Below are 23,032 nucleotides of genomic sequence, written 5' to 3' on the forward strand. Positions count from 1 at the left end.
TATTTATTTATTTGACAGAGATCACAAGTAGGCAGAGAGGCAGGCAGGGGGTTGGGGGGAAGCAGGCTCCCCGCTGGGCAGAGAGTCCGATGCAGGGCTGGATCCCAGGACTCTGGGATCACGACCTGGGCCAAAGGCAGAGGCTTTAACCCGCTGAGCCACCCAGGAGCCCCCTGCAACCTTTTTTTTTAAAGGATCTTATTAATGAATAATATTTGACACAGAGAGAACACAAGCAGAGGGAGCAGCAGGCAGAGGGAGAGGGAGAAGCAGGCTCCCTGCTGAGCAGAGAGCCCGCTCAATCCCAGGATCCTGGGATCATGACCTGAGTTGAAGGGTATTGACATTGAAGAATTCCATAGAGCTTAGTCGAATTTCTTTATTCATATGTATACTGACTTTCGTTTATGTATTAATGAGTTTTCTGAATTTTTTTCACCTGTGCAGTTTTGTTTGCTCACTGTCACAGTTAGGTTCAGATATCCAACTTGTGCTTGTTGGTACTTGATTTCTTTTTCTTGCTGAGTAGTATTCTGTGGTATAAATATATCAGAATTTGTTTAACCATTTACCCGCTGATGTATGTCTGGGCTGATTCCAGTTTGTTTGTTTGTTTTTTAAGATTTTATTTATCTGTGTGTGGAGAGAGTATAAGCAGGGGAGTCGCAGGCAGAGGGAGAAGTAGGCTCCCTGCTGAGCAAGGAGATCAGTGCCGAACTTGACCCTGGGATCAGGACCTGACCCTACAGCGACGCCTAACTGACTGAGCCACCCAAGAATCCCAGATTTCAGTTTTTGGCTGTTACAAATAAACTGCTCTGAACATCCATGTGCAGGTTTTTGTATGAACCCATATTTTCATTTCTCTGGAATAAATGCCCAGGGTGTAATTGCTAGGTCGTATAGTAGTTGCATGCTTTGTTTTTAAAGAAATTGCCAAAATGTTTTTTAACCTTTTAAGGGATGGTAAGAATTTGGAATTGATTGTGAGGACATTAAGAGTTCATTTTCATGTTTAATCCCCATATTAAAATTTTGAGTTTGCAGAGGTTGTGGAACCAGAGAATACACCTGCTGAGCAGGTAAATGTATGAATCTGAAACTCATAAATCAGACTTGGATGGAAGATGCAGAGTAGTTATCAGTGTACGACTGATTGTGGAAGCTATGGCGGGCAGTGATATTTTCCAGCAAAAGTACAAGGAATGATGGAGGAAAAGAGAAAGATCACCAGTATTTTCAGGAGACTGAGAAAGAGCTAGACTTGAGAGGGAAACCAAATGAAAACTTGATCATCTGGAAGCCATGGGGAGAAGAAAGATGTGGTCAACAGTATTGCCAAAGAGCAAGTAATATGAAATTGAAAAGTGCATTGGTTTTAAAGAGTTTGTTAATAACCCTGGTGAGAGAAGTTTTAGTGAAGTAGTGTGGTAGGAGCCTTACTCACAGTGGGTTAAGAAATGACTAGAAGGTGAAGTATGATAGCAATGGAGATCGATCGAGTTTTACCTGTAAAGGGGAGAGAAAAGTTTAATTAACTAGAGAAGAATGTGGGGTCCAGGGTGGGTCATTTTTAGATAGTTGGGCTTAGGTTGATGATGATAAGGAGTCAGTGGAGAGGGAGGGATTGATAATGCACCAAAGAGAAGGAATGTTTGCTTGAGCAAAGGTCCTGATGATACTACGCAGAGTGGTAGAGCATAGCAGAGGGCTAGGCTTCCTGAAGCAAAGGTACATTTTCCTTTGTGAAGAGAGGAAAGGAAGTAAGGTTGAAGCAGGTAAAGTTGGTTTATAGTTATGGTGGTAGAAAGTTGAAGGCGTTTACTTCTGATGGCTTATATTTTCTCAGTAAGAGAACTGAGGGGGTCATCGGTTAGGAGTGAAGGGCATGCTAAGATAGGATTTGAGGCGAGGGGAAAGGCTTGAGGTAGCTGCTATAGAGAATAGTAGACAGCTGACTAGAAAAACAAAGATTCCTGGGTTATAATGAGGGCCTACTTGGGCCTATAAAGCCTTTTTTTTTTTTTTTTTTAAAAAAACAATCCCTGCATTACGGTTGTATATCTTTTTCCTAGCAAGAGTTCAGCAGTCTGGGTGCAGATGTGGGAAAAGGAAACCATTTTGTTGATCTAGGGTTAGAGTTTGTCCCAGGTGACACAGGAGAAAGAGCCATTAAATGAACTGAGCAGAGTGGTCTCATACATGGACTTTGAAGTCAGACAGGTCTTGGTTTAATCCTACCTTGACCACTTAGTGATTTAGGCAGATTATTTAACCTTCTGTGAGCTTCAGGTTCTAATAATAATTACACATAATCACATCAGTGGCCTAATCATAGGAATATCTATCTCTTTCAATTATGAGGACTAAATGAGACAAGTCCCTTAACACGTAATTTGGCACATAATAAATGTTAATAAATAACAGGTTATATTATTATCTGTGGCCCAGTATTGTCACTTATTAGCTGAGTAACTTTGGGCAAGTTTCTTTTTTTTTGTTTACAGAAAAAAAAGGTAATTTTTTTCTGTAAAAAAAAAGAATTTTTGGGGGCGCCTGGGTGGCTCCGTGGGTTAAAGCCTCTGCCTTTGGCTCAGGTCATAATCCCAGGGTCTTGGGATCGAGCCCCACATCAGGCTCTCTGCTCAGCAGGGAGCTTGCTTCCCCCTCTCTCTCTCTCTGCCTGCCTCTCTGCCTATTTGTGAACTCTGTCTGTCAAATAAATGAATAGGATCTTTAAAAAAAAAAAAAAAAGAATTTTTTTTTCTTTTCTTTTTCTTCTTTTTTTTTTTTTTTACAGAAAATGAAATTGTAATGCTTGTTGGGACTATCAGGTGGGTATCTTCTGGAGGAAAAAAATACTAAGCACTATGCCTGGCACGTCCTTTTTGTTGCTTAGTAAGAGTGAATTGAAGGAGAATCTGTAGGGGAATTTTGGAAAATTTGGAAGTTAGGTGGGAATTTTGGCCTTTGCCTTATAATTAGTAGGTCGCCCTTAAAAGTTCGTGAACCGGGGCACCTGGGTGTCTCAGTGGGTTGAGGCTTTGCCTTCAGCTTGGGTCATGATCTCGGGGTCCTGGGATCAAGCCCCACATCGGGCTCTCTGCTCAGCGGGGAGTCTGCTTCCCCCTCTCTCTCTGCCTGCCTCTCTGCCTACTTGTGGTCTCTTGTCTGTCAAATAAATAAATAAAATCTTTAAAAAATAAAAAATAAAAAAAATAAAAGTTCATGAACCAAGAGATAGTATAAAAGTGGTGTTTGGGGACTATTAATTTATCTGTAGTGTGATAGAATGTATGGTCTCAGCTAGATACACCTCTTCAGAGTGAGGCCTTCCATAACCACCTGAGAATCTAGGATAGTGCTTCACCAACACCTTACCCCATATTATTTTCCTCGTGACATTTGTGACTATCTGCTAATTACCTTGTTTATTACTTTACTTTTTTTTCCTCTGTCTCCCTCTACTAATACATGCTTCGTATAAAAAGGGATGTTTCTGTCTTACTCTTGTATCCCAGTGCCCAGAACAATGCCTAGGACATAGGAGGCATTCATTCAGTAAGTAGATGTTAACTGGATGAGTAAAATAGAAGGAGAGAGAATACTGAAGAAATTTTAACAATAGTTTTGGTATTAGAATTTGAAGACCTGGGCAGAGATAATAGCAGTGAAAAGAAGGAAGGAACAAATAAGAAAAGCTACATAGAAAGAATGATATTTTTTTACATAGAAGAAGGGACAAAAGGAGGCAAGCAATGAGATGATTCCAAGATTTCCAAACTAGGTGACTGAAGCAGTGACAGTATTTTTGAAAGTGTCTGCCTTCATCTCCTTTTATAACTTTTTATGCCCAATACTCGGAACAGTGCCTAGCAAAGAGTGATGAGCAATAAGTATTTGAATGAATGAGAGAAAATAGGGGAAACCAGAAGAACACCCAAGCAGGTGGAAGAGGAAATTCGGGAAAGAATAAAGGGCACTGGGATTTTACCCTTAAAAGGAAAGAACCAACTTAATAGAAGGGGCAGCGTAGGAGAACAAGAGTGTGGTTTCAGGAAAGCAAAGACAGAGCTTGTCCCACGAAGGAGCTAGCTACCAGTGTTACACGCTGCCGGAGCGCTGAAGCGAGTGAAGACTGGAGCAGGTCTTTGAATTTAGAGACTGAGAGGCCAGGAATGGTCTCGGAAAAGACAACATACACAGAGCCGGGAAGTCTGGGTCCTAAGGCAAAGGGTGTGAGGAATGAGTAGATGACATAAATTTCCCCTTAAGAGCCAACAGTGCAATGTAGTTACCTGAGATAGTCATTTAAAGGAAGTTTAGGGCACCTGGGTGGCTCAGTTGGTTAAGCCGCTGCCTTCGGCTCAGGTCATGATTCCAGGATCCTGGGACAAGCCCTGCATCGGGCTCCTTGTTCGGCAGGGAGCCTGCTTCTCTCTCCGTGTCTGCCTGCCACTCTGCCTGCTTGAGCACTTGCACACACACACACACACACACATACACACACACACACACTCTCTCTCTCTCTCTCTCTCTGACAAATAAATAAATAAATAAAATCTTAAAAAAAATTTTTTAAGGGAAATGTAGTTTGCTTTGTTTGGTTTTTTTATATAAAGACATAAGCATATTTTTAGGGAGAGAGAAGAAAGATCCATAGTCCAAGACAGTTGTCAATTTTTAGTATGTACAAGAATAGGAAGAGGATTTTGTTAGCAATGCAAGTTGCTGGCACCACATACAGGGAATCTGATTCAGTGGGTGTGGAGACCAGATACAGGTTTCCCCTGCTATCTGGAGGTAGAACATTGTTAAGAAACCTTTTGTAAGCTGAAATGGTAAAAAGTGAAGAAGCCATTACCACTGATTTTTTTTTTTTTTAAGATTTTATTTATTTATTTGACAGAGAGAGATCACAGTAGACAGAGGCAGGCAGAGAGAGAGAGAGGGAAGCAGGCTCCCTGCTGAGCAGGGACCCTGATGCGGGACTCGATCCCAGGACCCTGAGATCATGACCTGAGCCGAAGGCAGCGGCTTAACCCACTGAGCCACCCAGGCGCCCTGCCATTACCACTGATTTAACTGGAAAAAATTTTGAGTCTTCCTAGACCTAAAAAAAATTATAGGCTTGTGGCGTCTGGGTGGCTCAGTCGGTTAAGCGTCTGTCTTCAGCTCAGGTATTGATCCCAGATCCTGGGATCAGCCCCCTTCAGGCTCTCTGCTCTATGGGAAGCCTGCTTCTCCCTCTCCCTGCCGTTCCCCCTGCTTGTGCTTTCTCTCTGTCAAATAAATAAAATCTTTAAAAATAAATACAAATAAATACCAGGCTTTTCTGATATCTTAAGTCCCATTTTGCTAACAGATGCACAAAGGTGAGGTAAAGCACAGATGCTCACAGACACAATTCAAAGCTGTGGTGGCTTGATGCTGAGTACAGTTTGGGGTGAGTGCTGCTTCTATAATGGCTTGCTACAAAACCAGCACCGAACACTTTTTTCACTTTTCACCTTCTGTTGTAAAAGCAAAAATCCTTTTTGGATTTCTTCTCATTAGTGAAAACAAGTACTAATGTAGGTTATTTTTATTAAAGTGAAGTGGTGTAATGCAAAATTTTAAAAAATAAGGGTTACCTGGGGCGCCTGGGTGGCTTAGTGAGTTAAGCCTCTGCCTTCGGCTCAGGTCATGGTCCCAGGGTCCTGGGATCGAGCCCCACATCGGGCTCTCTGCTCAGCAGGGAGCCTGCTTCCCCCCTCTCTCTCTGCCTGCCTCTCCGCCTACTTGTGATCTCTGTCTGTTAAATAAATAAATAAATAAATAAATAAATAAATAAAAAATTTTAAAAAATAAGGGTTACCTGAGTCAGCATTTTAAACCAGTGTCCCACCTCTGAAACACACACACACCCACCCTACCCCACCCCGCCCCACTCCACCCTACCCTCAGAAGATTCTGATGTAGTTAAATTTACTAGAAGCACACTCCAACACTGGTCCAAGGAGTGATGACTGAAGTCAGAAGAAAGGGGAAGGAAGGGAATGAGGTTTCTGAAAAATGAAGGGTAAGGGAGTTTGGGAAGGAGAAGGAATTCATCTTCTTTAAAATAAACTGTGAAGGGGCGCCTGGGTGGTTAAAGCCTCTGCCTTCAGCTCAGGGCATGATCTCAGGGTCCTGGGATCGAGCCCCACATCGGGCTCCCTGCTCATCAGGGAGGCTGCTTCCCCCTCTCTCTCTGCCTGCTTGTGATCTCTCTCTCTCTCTCTCTCTGTCAAATAAATAAATAATCTTAAAAACAAACAAACAAACTGTGAAGAGGGGCACCTGGCTGGCTCAGTCAGAAAAGCATGCAACTCTATCTTTGGGTTGTGAGTTCAAGCCCCACATCGAGCATAGAGTTTACTTTAAAAAAAAAAAAAAATTTGGATATGTCAATTATATCTCAATAAAACTGAAATAAAAAATTTTAAAATAAACAGGAAGAGATGGTACAGAGAAGTTTGGCGATGATGCACTGAACTTAAGAGAGGGTTTGAGGTGGAGAAGAGGGCAAAATAAGGTTGCTTCATTTGCATGACCTTGATTATTTCCTGCAAGTGGGAAGAAAGGTTATCTACTCTGGGCAGGCATTAGAGAATTTGAGGAGTGTGGAAAGGTCTGAAGCAGCTGCTGTGGGGGATGCAGCAGAGTGGACAAAGGAGGAACATAAGCAGTGCTGAGCAGCGTCTGGCTGCTGTTCAGTTAGGTGGCAGGGCTGGTAGAACCACTTAGCAGTTACCTGACATTTTTCAAAGTGAGGGATAGACCTGGAAACAGTTCCTCTTGGTTATTCATCATTATTCCATCACTTGCAGATTTACACCTTTTTTTTTTATGTTTTTAGCTTGACGGACTTCATGGAATCATGAACTTCATAAATTTACTGTACAAGGTATAAAGTATCTAAAATTTACCTTACTACAACTTGAAAGATACTTCTGTGGTTTGCTGGAACAACACCCAATTTATTAAGCACGTTTGTGTGCCAGGCATTGTTCTAAGCTTCCTGCAAGAATAAACTTATTTAGTAATTTCCCCCAGCCCTGTGAGGTGGATACTGTTTATTAGCCGCAGTTTACAGATGGAGAAAGTGGTCACAGAGATCAGTAACATGCGTGAGGTTACAGAGCTAGTTAGTGCCACAGTCCCAGCAGATTTGTTCTGTACCTTACAATACTCCCAACCACAGGTCTGTTCTACTTTTCATGACCCTCATGTTAAGGATAACTTTTCACACATTTTGGCAACTTCCTGTGCATTATCTTGATGAGCTTATGTTTAATAGCAATAATATAACTAAATGAAAGAATCAGCTCTTCTCTGTAGTCTTTATGTGTAGTCATGATTCTAACATGTTGGTAGTTAATTCATAGTGCCAAGTTTGGGTATTTTAGAAAAATGAACATGTTTTCTGGTGTCACCTTACCAGAGTGGGAAAGGTGTAAGAAAGGCAGTTTTGGTGCTAGATCTTCATAATTTTTATAAATTGGCTGGTTGTGGGTGTTGATGGGTAGTAAAGATATATGGAAACTGATAAAAATGATTAGTTATTGGATCCCCCCCAAAAAAAGTGTCTGCCCTTTGCATTTCTTAAAAAGATTTCTTAACGCTAAGAGGGTGACAGTAAATTTAAACGCATTACTTAGTGTTAAAATTTTTTTTTTTGTAGCAGATACATCTCAAGTACTCAATACTAGTGGGTATCATATTAGTGCAGGTTCAGGCTGTCCAAAGGATCATTCATGGAATAAAATTTTAAGTCTTTTGAGTGTCAATAGTAACTCATTCTGATTTAATTCCTTTGGAGGGCCCTGTGAAGAAAAATTCGAGTTAAGCGAAGTTGAAACAGCTGTATCATCACCATGAGAAGCAGGAAGCTGAGGGATATGGGATTAGAATACACAGGAGAGCTGTGCAGTGATTTTATTGCTCTATTTTTAAAGAACCCTGGCTAACATAAATCTTAAGACATATTCTCTTTTGGTAGTTATGTTCTATAAAGTCACTGTGAATGCTGATTTAGTAAATATTGGATCATTGTCCCTAGAGGAAATACAGGGTTACGTTCCTTGGAGTCTCTGGTCACATTCTGTCAACCAGTTACTACATTACCTTGTTTTATGCATGTTTCTTTAAGATTTTATTTATTTCTTTGAGAGAGCAAGCATGAGCAGGGGAGGGGGCCAGAGGAAGAGGGAGAATCTATTGTTTACCTTTAAATTACAATCATTTTTTTTTTATTAATAGAGTCTGAATTTACATATATAGACAGAAAGGTCTTCTCTGTTTTTAAGACCACACAGACAACTCAAGTATTTTCCCTTTTTTTTTTAACTTCAGTGATTTTAATTTTTATATTCATCTCCCATTTTATTTCAGTGCATTAATTCATTTCTTCTTTTCTAAATAGCAAGTTGATAATCCAAATTTACTAAATTGTCCATTCTTTCCATTGATTTCTAGAGCCATCTTGTATGTAGTTGGTCTGCTGAGGTGTGTTTGATTCTGTTCTGTTGATTGATTTATCTATTTTGTGGCTAGAGAATTCACCTTGGAAAGCACTCTATGGAAGTATTTTTTCAAACACTGACCTTAATTTTGGAAGTTAAAAGGAAAATCCCTCTTAAACTAGTGCAAGTGAAATTAATTTCATTAAATTGTGTTTGGGTGTGTTCTGTCAACTTTCTGCCTTTTGTGGTCTGTAAACAACATACTTCATTAGTTCTCAAGGACCTAGATAATGGTTGCTTTTAAGCTGCTACAAAACCAGAGATAGAATTGTCCAAGAAGTACCAGCACCAGATACTTGGTTATTTAAACTATTAAACCTCAAAAGGAAATAAGAGTGTTTAAGAAACATCTTTTTTGCCAAATGTAATCGGGTGTTTCTCTTTAGGTCAGATCATATCTTTGATTAGAAGCAAGTATTGAAAGAAAACCTATCTCTAGAGCAGGAGTTCTCAAAATATCGAAGATAAAATATCTGTAGCTCAAATCCACTTCTAGAAACAGAGTGGAATGGTAGTTGCCAGGGGCGGGAGGGCAGGGAGGGAAAGAGGGCGGTGTTGATAAAAAGTTACAAACTTTCAGTTATCGGATGAGTAAGTTCTTAGGATCTAATATTCAGCATGATGACTGTAGTTTCTAATACTCTGTTGTGTACTTGAAATAAGTAAGAGAGTAGATCTTAAGCATTCTCAACCAGGAAAAAATATGTGAGTCATTGGCTTATAGGTGATAATTGAATCTGTGAATCTAATTGAGATTCCCTAGAAAGAATGTGAAGATACAAAAGGTATCTTGGGAGTGAACTTGAAGATCATTGATGATAGTCTTTATAATTTTATTATTGACAAGGTTTGGTTTTATAAGAATGTACTTTGTAATATCCTTGGTTGTTTCAACTGAGGGTTGCTGTGATGTAATAACCCTCTCCCTCTTGCCAGATGTTATCTGTCATTATTTTTTTTTTATTTATTTTTTTGTTATCTGTCGTTACTATTCTTCATATGTTATCTCTTATTTACTCAGTGACTAGATTTTGCAATGAGTTAATCTTCCAAAAGTAATGCAGTTGATAATTTCTAAGCATCTGAATTAGACTTTTTGTTTAAATAAGGAATAAAGAGCTATTCTTAAAATGTATTCTTTTTTATTTTATTTTTTTTTAAGATTTTATTTAAGAGAGAAAGTGAGAGAGAGCATGAGAGGGGAGAAGGTCAGAGGGAGAAGCAGACTCCCCAAGGAGCTGGGAGCCCGATGCGGGACTCGATCCTGGCACTCTGGGATCATGACCCGAGCCAAAGACAGTTGCTCAACCAACTGAGCCACCCAGGCGCCCCAGTGTATTTGTTCTTTAAGTAGTTGAAGAAATAGCATTTTTAGCTATCTTTCCAGATGTAATAAGGAAAATTGAGTTCTCCTAAGCAGTCTTTTTTCCGTGAGCCACTGGTAATCTCCTTATAGACAGCTTTAAAAACAATGAAAGTTTTCTGGTGCCTTACCTGATATAGTCTCTGATTACTTAGGTCTCAGTTTGGGATTAAAACAGTAGGATATTCTACCTCCACTGCTAAGTAGTCATAGAAGGTAGGATAAGAAATTGGTAAGTTGGACTCTGTCAAACTTAAAACATTTATCCTTCAAAAACCACCGTTAAGAAAATTTAAAGGCAACACGTGCCTGGCTGGCACAGTCAGTAGAGCTTGTGATTTTTGATTTGGGGTCATGAGTTTGAGCCCCATAGGACATAGAGTTTACTTTAAAAAAAAAAAAAATTAAAAGCAAGACTAGGGGAAAGTATCTGTAAAGGAAAGGAAAAGGGTGAATGCCTCCTTCCTTAGCCTTTTGTTTTATTCAGGGCCTCAGTGGATTGGCTGATGCCTACCCACACCACCACACGTGTCTGTGCAAAGACCGGTATGCAAAGGTTTGTAGTTTGTAGCTGCTTTATTCATAAAAGCAAACAACGTATGATTCTATTTATGGGAAACTCTGTAAGAGACAAAACTCTAGTAATAGAAAGCAAGTCTATCTTGGGAGCTTGCAGGAAAGGGATTGACTGCAAAGGATTATGAGGGAATTTTTTGTGGTGATATTCTGTGTCATGACTGAAGTGACGTACAGTTGTCAAAACTCATTGAATTATACACATAAAATGGCAAATTTCATTGTATCTAAAGTATACCTCAATAAAGCTAATGTAAACAATGTGAAGAGTTATCAGGAGCCCCTTAGCAAATAATTCATTTGTAAAATGTGGCATAGACCTAAAGAAGTGAAGTTTCTTGCTCAAAATTCCATGAATAATGTACCTGTGGATAGAGTGCGTATCTCCAGCTTCCTAGTCTCACTAGGTAGCACAATTCTCTTGGCATTAGATCACATCCTGCTATCTATTGTTACAAAGGTAAAACTCGGGTTTTTCCTTCCTGTGTAGGCAAAAACCCAGTTCTTCCCTTCCATGTCTGTCTTTCCTGTGAGTTTCATTTACTACTCACAGCACACTTCATTTCTGACACATCTGGTCACCAAATGTGTAAAGGCTTCTCCCCTCACAATAGGCAGTTCTCTGTGACACCAACTAGGTGTCCTACAATTTTAATCACTTCTGACACTATCCAAAGACAATGTTAGATCCCACAGGTAAAGGACTCATTCTCAGGTACCTGGTTGGCTCAGATGGTTAAGCCTCTGCCTTAGGCACAGGTCATGATCCCAAAGTCCTATGGGATCGAGTCCCACATCGGAAGCGGGAGCAGGAAGCCTCCTTCTCCCTCTGCCTTTGCCTCTCTCTCTCTGTCTCTCATGAATAAATGAATAAAATCTTTAAAAAAGTGGGGGCCTCAGTCTCAGAAGACTGCCCCTTCCACTCCACCTCCCATACAGACACTTCAGATGCCAGTCGCAAGCCCAGGCTGTCACCTGTGGTTATTGGCTAAAAATTGGAGGTTCCAGTGACTCCCTCCTTGGGTTCAATTCATTTACTAGAGTGGCTCACAGAACTCAAGGAAACGCTTACTTTGGCTTACCAGTTTATTATAAAAGAGCACAGGATATATAAAGGATATAGGTGAACATCCAGATGGCAGAAATGCACAGGGCAAGGGATGTGGGAAGGGCCATGGAGCTTCCAGGACCTCTCTGCGCATGCTCCTCTTCCACTATCAACCTGGAAGCTTTCCAAACCCTGTACTTTTGGGATTTTAGGGATGCTTCATCACATAGGCACGATTGATCATTAACTCATTTTCATACCTTTTCTCAAGAGAACGGGTGGGGTGGCAGGTGACTAGCCCTCAGCCAGGAGTCTAATGAGTTGCCTCATTAGAACAAAAGACACTCTTATCACCCAGGAATTTACAAAGGTTTCAGGAGCTGTGTCAGGAACAAAGGTCAAAGACCAATATAAGAATATAGATGATCCTAGTGTTCTTACCACTTTGGAAATTACAGGGATTTTAGAGACTGAGAGGTAGAGACCAATATATATATTTTCTATTACCTCACAATTACGCTTTGTAATTTTCTTTGAGTGTTCATCTTAGCTCTCTGTATATATTATAACCTCTGGAAATACAGGGATAATGTCCGTGTTTCTCTTCATACTTCCCACATTGTATTGCATAGAACATGTGCTAAGTATCTGCTGAATGAAGGAAAGCTTGCCATAGTGCACTATGTCTCCTAGACCTGGACAGAAAAGTCAAGAGTATCTCATGGCATAGTGCCAGGCTGTTCAAATTCAGCAGAGACCTTCTCTAATGTATGGTTTCCTTAGACCACCATGTCTTTGCTTAGGAGTTCACAGCTTACCTCATATGTAATGTTTTATATATTTCTGTGAAAGCTTAGGTAGTGTTTTCTGATGTTGGAAATTGAGGGAGATATCAGTTTACATTTTGAATCTGAAGCCAAATATAACTACGGTGAGAATACAAACTCCTCATAAAGATTAAATACAAGAGCAGCTGTCAGAATTAGAACTTTTGCCTTTCTCGAAAACTCTCCATTCTTAAATCCATCCTCTTTTATAATTAAGGGACTCTGCTAACAACACAGAGTAACAGTCATTTCAGTGTTAAACTTGCTTTCCTTGCATTTTCTAGACTCTAAGCTTTTACAACTCGGATTCATTTTTAAATAATTCAGTAGATCTACACAAATTAAACACTTGTTTATAATATTTTTCATCTAAACCCAAGAGAGAACAATAAATTTAAAAAGAAGGTGGAATCCCACAGATTGTTTCCTTAAAGTAAAAATACATACTTTTGGTGAAAGCAGTATATCATTAATAATATTTATTTACTTATTTATTTTTTAAAGATTTTATTTATTTGTCAGAGAGAGACACAGTGAAAGAGGGAACACAAGCAGTGGGGGAGGGAGAGGGAGAAGCAGGCTCCCACTGAGCAGGGAGCCCGATGTGGGGCTCGATCCCAGAATCCTGGGATCATGATCTGAGCCGGAGGCAGATGCCCAAACAACTGAGCTACCCAGGCACCCCTCATTAATAATAATTAACATTTACCAACTTATTACTCAGTACCAGGCATTTGTTCTAAGTGCTTTACACATATTCCCCCTCATAATCTGTACAACACTATGAGATCATTTTGTTTTTATCCTCATTTACAGTTGAGGAAACCGAGGCACACAGAGGTTAAATAATTTGCCTGAAATCTCACTGCCAGCAAATGGTGCACCTGGAATCTGAGTCCAGAGCCTGAATCCCTACCGCTGTGGTATGATAGCTCCCAGTTAGGTCAATGGATATGTGACTAAATAGTTTAAAATGTGATTTTTTTTTTTTAAGATTTTATTTATTCTTCTGACAGAGTTCATAAGTAGGCAGAGGGCAGGCAGGGAGAGGGGGAAGCAGGTTCCCCGCCAAGCAGAGAACCCGATGCAGGGCTTGATCCCAGGACTTCAGGATCACGACCTGAGCCGAAGGCAGAGACTTTAACCCACTGAGCCACCCAGGCGTCCCCAAAATGTGATTTTTTAAATCAGAATTATTTTACTTACGTAGATTAAGGGAGTGCAATTTATTGAAGAAAAGATTTTGAATTATTTAGTGTTGAGATACCAAGTAGTTGGCAAAAGAAGTTATTTTGACAGACCTGGAAGTCATACCATGGAACCTTTGCTGTACCCTCAGGAAAGTTATTTATTTATTGTGACTGACCCTGTAAAGTCCTTTGTAAGAAGGTGATGGGGTGCACATTTTCTGTACAATACAAATAAGTAAGACAACTATGAGTGTTTATTGTAATGTTTGAGAGTAGTCTTTAAATAACCAAAAAGTTCAAGATAGGAAACAGGGAATCTTTTTCTTGAGACTAAGAAATTGGGTTATTTCTTTAAGGAGGATGAGCTGGGAGTGGTGTATTCCTTGAACGTTTTCGAGAAGTGTGGGTGTGGGAGGAAGCTGTATTTTAGAGTGAATAAAACTCAGAGGAGTCACTCCTATGAACTGACAAAAATATCTTCTCCCATTTTGTATTGACCTCCTGTGAAGGATCCTCTTAGACTCACTCTCTCTGCTTACAAAGTTGTAATTAAGTCTGCTCTGATATAAATCTAAATGCTTCTGATGATATTTTTAGGAATGCTATTCTTTATTAAATGAAAGGTGTTCAAGAAGTGAGCATCATGTGGTAGAAATGGTTTAGGGGTGGTTAATTGAAAACCCTGGTTTTAGTCCTGGCACTACTAGTTACTTTGTATCCTTGGACTTAGCACTTAACCTGTCTGGGCCTCCATGTTCTTCAAACCCTAGACTGGAGAGATTAGAATTGATGATCTCTGAGATCCTTTCTAGCTCTGAAATTCCTAATTTTAAGGCTCTTTTTGGCCAGGAATCTTGCATGATTGTGAGCCACTTTTGTCGGCTGCATTGCTTGTTTACTTCTTGATCATTGTCCACAGATGAACCTTTTCAGTGATTGAAGGCTGTATGTAGAGTTATTAATGTTCAGCCCTTTTATTAAAATACTTTTGTAAACTTTTCTGCCCACAAAAACAGTTGGCCTACCAAATTTGTTTGATTTTGTTCCCGTTACCAGTTTCCTCTCCCTTAAACTAGCTCACTTCTACATGTAAAACATGGAAACCATTTAGTGAAATGAATGTTAAAATTGTTTTGGGTTTGTTCTGCCACATTACTCTGGGAAGAAACAATGAATATTCCGGTATGATCTGCTGGATTCTTCCACGGTGCTTTCTCATGATACTTTAGTTGAAATGGAATAGAAATTGTAGACACAGTAATTTAAATTCTATTTTAGTTCTCTACCTGATTTACCTTATTCTAATTGCTTTGGCATCCTCTAATTTATTTTAGATCCAGAGCATGTGCTTAAATTCATACATGATTGAAAGATTTCACAGTGTGTAAGTGCAGTTAGTACATTTTATTTAAATCTAATATGTAACAGTTTATAAACACTTTAGAATTTTAAAATACAGAGTGAATGCACAGGGGCATCTGGGTGGCTCAGTCAGTTAAGCATCCTCTCTTGATTTCAGCTCAGGTCATGATTTCAGGGTTGTGAGATTAAGCCCCACATCAGGCTCTGCACTGGGCATGGAGACTGCTTAAGATTTTCTCCCTCACCCTTTCCCCCTCCCTCTCGTAAATAAATGAATGCATATATTTTTAATTAACATATAATGTGTTATTTGTTTCAGGGGTACAGGTCTGTGATTCATCAGTCTTCCACAATTCACAGCATTCACCATAGCTCCTACCCTCCCTGCACATCTTTTTTTTAAGATTTTATTTATTTGACAGATCACAAGCAGGCAGAGAGGCAGGCAGAAAGAGTGGGGGAAGCAGGCTCCCAACGAGCAGAGAACCCAATGTGGGGGCTCAATCCCAGGACCCTGGGACCATGACCTGAGCTGAAGGCAGAGGCATAAAACACTGAGCCACTCAGTTGCCCCCCTGCACATTTCTTTAAAGGACAGAATTGTATGAATTTATCTATGCTCAGATAAGACAATGAAAAGTACAACGGTTCTCAGCCCCATTCCACCCTCTAGTCCTGCTCAACCAAAGTAGTCCACTGTGAGTCATGTGATAAATACTCTTCCATGTATTTCTCATACATTGTACGGACAGCTTAAACATTGTGGTGAGCTTATCTTTAATGACTTCATGCATTAAAGGCTTCAATGATTAGGATTGTAATAGGATGGATTCTGGTACCTTATTGTACTTGTTGATAAGGCAGATTTTATTTTATTTTATTTTTTTAAAGATTTTATTTATTTATTTGTGAGAGAGAGAGTCAGCATGAGAAGGGGGAGGGTCAGAGGGAGAAGCAGGCTCCCTGCTGAGCAGGGAAGCCCCATGCGGGGCTCGATCCTAGGACTCCCAAGACCAAGACCGTGACCTGAGCCAAAAGCAGTCACTTAACCGAGCCACCCAGGTGCCCCTGATAAGGCAGATTTTAAAATAGAAATTCACTGCTATCTTGTGCTTAATGTCTTTATAGGATTAGACCCAAGACCACGTTTATGGAGTAAGGGCTGAAAGAATAAGCTACAATGAGAGGACAATGTTGGTATGATTTTGTCAGTTTTAAAATGAGATATGACCTCCAAACTACAGTCCTACTTGCAAACAGCTGGTAACAGTTGTATTTTAAGAAGAGATATAACAGCCAGTGGGGTTTAAGGGAAAAGAAAATCAAACTAAAAAGATTAATGATTGTTCTCTGTTTACTTGCTATCTAACAAAACATTTTGTAATTTTACTCTATTAGCAAAGCATTCTCAATCTCAATGTTCCCAGCTTTCTGTTCCTATAAAATACAGACTGTCCCCAGAGCTTTTATTTCAGCAAGTCTGAACTTGCCTTATGCTTCATCTTCAACGTGAACCATAGACACTAAAGCAGTTGGGCAGGAGAGTGATGTCCTGAGTACTTTTTATGACTGGCAATCATGGCAATCATCAGATGTCAACCTTTTATTTTGGAATATGAGTTGCATGAGTATACTGTTGTGTTAAATAATTGTGTCTACTACTGCCCTGTGTATTTTTTAACTAAAACAAAAATATTACTTCCCTGAAGACATGTAATAGTTATTTAGTTGCAGTAGCTTACAAGTATTATCTCATCATTTATTTAATGCTCACAGAAACTTCTGCTGGAAGTTTAGGAAAATTATGGGACCTGCCCAGGTGTGTCAAAGCTATGATTCAGATTGTGACTCATTGGGTTTATTAACCTCTGTGATGATGGACCAGGGACTTCTGAAAACCCTCTCCTCCATAAATGCAATGAGAATACTGGTAAAAGTGTCAGATCAACTTTTTCAAAACTTCAGAAATTAACTCAGGTTCACAGCAATCCAAGAAGCATTTGTTTAAGAAAATCACCTGAATCTTCGCAAGAACAGCAAGCTTTGTGGTAGTTTAAATTATGCTAATCACACATCACCTCTCCTCAGCTACACAGTAGCCTTGAAAGCCAGTAGCCTTGCAACTTTGGTAGTCGTGTAAACCAGCAGCTCAGCAACCCCTTGAAAGGCAAAAGGGTCTGGTGTTCCTTAAAGCCCCATCCTCAGAGAATTGCTACCATTTGATATGTCAGCTCACTGAAAATCTCCTCAGGCCTTACCTTTATTTGACCAGATTCAGAGCTTGCTTAGTCTCACCCCCAGAATATTTGTTCAAAACAATCAGCAGTAGTTGTTTAACATTGCAGGTACCTAGGTGGCTCAGTTGGTTGAGCATCTGCCTTTGGCCTGGGTCGTGATCTCAGGGGCCTGGAATTTGGCCTCTTGTCAGGCTCCCTGCTCAGTGGGGAGTCTGCTTGTCCCTCTCCCTTTGTCCACCCCCCCCTTTCATGCATTCATTCTCTCTCTCAAATAAATAAATAAATTAAAACTTTTAAAGATTACAGGTACTTAGCTGAGGTGGTATTATTTGACATTAACAAAAGGCTAACTAAAAAACATAAAGGAAAAGGATGGCCAAAGGAGTCTTTGAAAAACTCCAACATATCCCTCGGAGTCTGTAAGGCTATACACATATTTAGGGCTTTTCACATATCCAGGAAAGACCTATGAAGGTCTTAATTAATCTCTTCCCTCTAGCTAACCTTGAGGCTCTATGCAAGCAGGAAGAGCATACTAAGGCAGAGTTGTTAATTGCTTAATGCATCAGTGAAAATGTACCACAACAGACACAGAGAGAAAAGGCTGAGTGACACACCAATTCAAAGGACTTAAAGAAATCTTATTCCAGGGGCACCTGAGTGGCTCAATCAGTTAAGCATCTGCCTTCAGCTCAGGTGATGATTCTGGAATCCTGGGATCGAGTCCAGCATTGGGCTTCCTGCTCAGGGGGAGTCTGTTTCTCCCTTTCCCTCTGCCCCCGCCACCTTGTGCTCTTTCTTTCTGTCAAACATATGATTTTTAAAAATCTTAAAAAAAAGAAATCTCATTCTAGCCATTAGCTGACTACTAAGCTAATGGAACAGAGACACAGCAATGATCCAAACTCTACAGAACTATTCCAGGAAAGTCAGTAAGCAGTAACAATAAACCCTGGGGTTGGGAGGATTTGATTTCCATAGTTGTCACATTGTAATATTTTACATTTTAAGTCTTCAACTAAAAATCACAAAACACACAAACAGGGAGGTATGGCCTATACACAAAAAAAATAAAAGCAGTCAGTAGACACAGCCCTTGAGGAAGCCCAGATACTGGGGTTACTAGACAAAGAGTTTAAATGTACATGCACAAGTTTAGCTCTTGTAAGTGCATTCCAAAAAATAAAGGAAATCATGTATAAAGACCTAATGCAAGAAAACAATGTCTCATCACATAGAGAATATCTAATAAAAAGATGGAAATTATGTAAAGAAAAATTCCTGAGCAATAACTGAAATGAAAAGTTGGCAGAAGACTCAGCAAATTCAAAGACAAGTCAATTGAAATGATTTAATCTGAGAAGCAGAAAAATAATAATAAATGAATAGAGCAATTGAGAGACCAGTGGGGTGGGCACCAGGGTGGCTCAGTTGTTAAGTGTCTGCCGTCGGCTGAGAGACCAACGGGACGTTACCAGGCCTTCCGGCAAATACATCATGGGAGTCCTCGGAGGGGAAAAGAGAAAGAAAGGAGTTGAAAGAATAACTGACAAAATAAGGACTGAAATCTCTCCAAATTTGATGAAAAGTTTAAATTTGCACATTGAAGAATCTCAACAAATTCCAGGTAGGGTAGATTTTAAGCCACACATAGACAAATCATAGTAAAAAACCAAAGACATAAAATCATGAAAAACAGCAGTAAAAAAGTGTATTTCCCTATCCACAAGATCCTCAGTGCTGCTGACACCTGACTTCTTCTCATCAGAAACCCTGTCATCCCACTGCCCTCTGTGGCCAGGTAGGCAAGCACTTACTAGATGCAGTTAGCTCTGACAGACTCTGTTGGGTTTGTGTGTCTGCTTTATAACCCTTGTGTTTCCGATTTTCTGTGGCACAGCTTTTACTTGTAGTGATGACTTGCTTTATAATCATCCTCATTGTGGCAACAGACATGCTCAGACTGGTTCAGTTAAATCTTTTCAGCAGTGTCTAGATCTATGGATGATGAGAGTCAGAAGCCTCTTTGGTTAAGATAACCCACTCAACAGGCTAAGACTCATTATGACTTCCTTTTGTGTGTAATGATATATAGGTGAGCTACTGAGAGGCATGTGGGATGCTGTAGTTCCTAGTTTGGTTTCCTTTTTCCTATTGTGTGCAAGTCTTTTATTTGGCTGGATCGGTTACCTAGGAAACAGCTGCAGGGTGAAGATGGATTGGCTGTTTGAGAAATGGAATTACAGGCCCCTTACAGAAGCGAAAGACCTGTTGGGTAAAACAAAACAAAAATCAGTGAATGAGCTTGTGCCTAAATTATTAATTAGTACGCTTTAGGAAATCACCCCAAGACAAGGTCTGTAGAAGAAACTATTTAATGCTATGTGATTTTAAATACAGCTCGTTTTAAATTCTTTTAAGTTCACCAATTGCTTATTAATTCCTGCTTCGTGCCCACTGCTGCAGGCCATTCTGGGGGTTACCAGTCAAGTAGAGGGGTCAGTTCCTTCCTTCAAAGCCCATTTGTTTGAGATAAAAAGATATTACCTTAAAATCAAGTACACGAGGGGCGCCTGGGTGGCTCAGTGGGTTAAAGCCTCTGCCTTCGGCTCGGGTCATGATCCCAGGGTCCTGGGATCAAGCCCCACATCGGGCTCTCTGCTCAGCAGGGAGCCTGCTTCTCCTCCTCCCCTCTCTCTGCCTGCCTCTCTGCCTACTTGTGATCTCTGTCTGTCAAATAAGTAAATAAAATCTTTTAAAAAAAAAAATCAAGTACACGATTGTGTGATGTGTCCAGAGAATTTGGAGGATGTAAAAGATCTTGGCTAGTCAACATAAGCAATGGATTTGAATCTACAAGCGGGACATAATTCTTTGAGGTAAAAGTTGAGATTTAAAGACCTGGTGTGAGTTTGGGTACTAACAGTACCAGAATTTACAAGATGTAATAGTAGCAGCACAGGTACATTTGCAGATCTCTTTCCCCAGACAGCTTATGGAAAATATGTGACTATGATAGAAACTATGTTGACTTAGAGTCTTACTCATGAAAAAGAACTTTAGCAACAATGTTGAGTCTTTGTACTAGACTGTATAATTTATTTAGGGAAAATCTATTTTCACTGTAAGTGTGACAGAGTATTAGTTTTTGGAATCTCTAACCACTATAACAGTGCTGGACACAAAGACATTCAATAATTCACAATTTTGTGAATTGCTTTTTTTATATAGAGCATATCTTATGACTATCAGCTAGCTTAAGCCTTCTTTTCTTCCAGAACGTAGCTGCAGAGTGTTTGATCTCAATTGTGGTAGTAAGGACTTTTTTGTAAATACAGGAACATAATTCTTTTAAAACCGAACATCTGTCAGCTTATTTCCATTTGCTTTGTGGAAGGGATAGCTCTAATTTTCATTTTCTTACTTGTTCTGTTTGTATTCACCTGGTGTGGTATGCCAGTCAGGAGGGGAAGCAGGAACAATCCCACTCAGATCTACACGCACAGGAGGTTATGTTAAATTTTAGCCCTGGGGCACCTGGGTGGGCCTTCGGCTCAGGTCATGATCCCGGGGTCCTGGGATCGAGTCCCGCATCAGGCTCTCTGCTCAGCAGAGCACCTGCTTCCTCCTCTCTCTCTGCCTGCCTCTCCACATACTTGTGATCTCTGCCTGTCAAATAAATAAATAAAATCTTAAAAAAAAAAAAATTGAGCCCTGACGCTCTTTGTCATGGCCATAAACGGAAAGTAAGAAGTAACCTAAGATGGGGCGCCCGGGTGACTCAGTGGGTTAAGCCTCTGCCTTCGGCTAAGGTCATGATCACAGGGCGAATGTTTTTGTTGTTGGTATTGTCATTATTTTTGTTCAAATTGAGAAAATAAGACAAAAAAAAAAAAAGATGCAGAAATCTGTTATGCTTTCAATGGTTCCAGAAATTTCTTGTGTTTTAAGCAACATTTTCCCATTTGCACTTGCTTTTAAAGGGAGAAAGAAACAATTTTCACTCAAAAGTAACATTTTAAATATTCTTAATGGGAAGAGAATAAAACAAATATTTTCCCCTTATCTGGTTTTCTGTAAATTAATTTATCCCACATTTGATAGAGGAGTTCCTTGGATTTGATACAAGAACATGTTTATGTAAAAAAAAAGCACCTAATGGCCTCTGCCTTCGGCTCAGGTCATGATCCCAGGGTCCTGGGATCGAGCCCCACATCGGGCTCTCTGCTCCGCAGGGACTCTGCTTCCTCCTCTCTCTCTATGCCTGCCTCTCTGCCTACTTGTGATTTCTGTCTGTCGAATAAATTAAATCTTTAAAAAAAAAAATAGCACCTAATGTTTTACAAAAATTGCCACCATGTTATGTAAATGGGAGAAGGGGCATTTGAAAAATTATTACTAATGACTTTATGCTTTTCTGCTGAAGCGTACTAGTAATGGTTTAGCAATCTGAACACTTGTGCATTGCACAGGAGTTGTTGAACTTACCACAGGGAGGAACCTACTAGTTTTCCCAACATTTTCTTGAATTTAATTGAAAAGTATTTCTATTGTAATATTCTTAGGCCTTTCTTTTTCTTTTTTTAGATTTTATTTATATGTATTTGTTTATTTACTTATTTTAGAACAAGAGCTTGCAAGCCAGGGGATGTCCAGAGGGAGAGGGAGAGAGAATCTCAAGCAGACTCTGTGCTGAATACAGAGCCCAGTGTGGGGCTCAGTCCCAGGACCCTGAGATCATGACCTGAACCAAAACCAAGAGTTGGATGCTTAACCAACCAACCCCCTCCAGGCACCCCTGTTCTTAGGCCTTTTCACTTTAATAAAATATATTGGTTCTAATATTTAATCCATTATTTAATTGTATCTATATATTATGAGTAGACGTATTTCAAGTTTGTCTACAGTTTCCTGAAAGGTGTTTTTCTCCTCATCCAAAATCAGATAATATACAGTGAGTCTTGGATCTGCAAATAGAAGAGTTCCAGTTCTTTGGGCTAGTGTGTAAACTCAGCAAGACCAGGAGCTCCATCTGTCTTGTTCACTGTTGTTTCCCTGGAGCCCAGAACACTCACTGCCTCATACAAAGTACTCTGAAAAGTATTTGCTTAATGAATGACTGAAAGAACTGCGTTTTGTGGGTTTTGTGAGGTGTTTTTTTTTTTTTTTTTTAAAGTTCACTTTGTATGTTAAGTGTAACTACAATGGAATGCTATTGAATAGTGAGACTCAGTGGAATTAAATGCCTGTGTGACCTACACAGAAATAAGATTTAAGGACTAAAGGAGTGTTGGTGGGGGGTACTTCTCAGGAAGGCCAAACCTATTAAAATACTCCCACCTTCTGCATCTCCCCAGGAGCACTCACTGTGGGCCTCGTGCGACAGTGTCAAACAATCCATGGACGAGACCGGACGTGCATCCCACCTCGGCTTCCCCCAGAGTGGGTCACCACACTGTTTTTTATCATCATGGGAATCATTTCATTGACTGTCACATGTGGTTTGCTGGTGGCTTCCCACTGGCGGAGAGAAGCTACAAAATATGCTCGATGGATAGCATTCACTGGAAGTAAGTAATCTGTGCTTACTAAATTACTAGAAGGCATGCACACTGGTATTTAATGAAGATATCAAGAATCAGTCATAAGGACTCCATAATCATCAAAGAGCACCACTTGCTGTGGCCGTCATATAGACTCTACACAGTCCCATCAGTTCTTCAGAATTCTCACCACAAGATCAAGACATCCACAACATTAATTGCTTTGTATGAAATGCTATATTAATGAATTTTGGTTTTGCTCACATTGTGACATAAGCGTTCCAGGTCTGGGCTCAGAGCTATCACTAGCCTGAGTCTTTTACTCTTCTTGAAGGTATTG

General features: G+C 40.0%; 1 protein-coding gene across 1 annotated transcript in view; it reads left to right on the top strand.

Moving 5' to 3' along the window:
- Positions 1-23,032, top strand: part of MOSMO (modulator of smoothened) — a 58,995-nt gene that overhangs the window by 29,871 nt on the left and 6,092 nt on the right. The window contains exon 2 of the mRNA XM_032327105.1: positions 22,507-22,719. Within this exon, the coding sequence (XP_032182996.1) occupies positions 22,507-22,719 (213 nt within the window). The remainder of the gene's footprint in view (positions 1-22,506; positions 22,720-23,032) is intronic.

Source organism: Mustela erminea, chromosome 20 (assembly GCF_009829155.1).
Source record: "Mustela erminea isolate mMusErm1 chromosome 20, mMusErm1.Pri, whole genome shotgun sequence".
Classification (NCBI taxonomy): domain Eukaryota; kingdom Metazoa; phylum Chordata; class Mammalia; order Carnivora; family Mustelidae; genus Mustela; species Mustela erminea.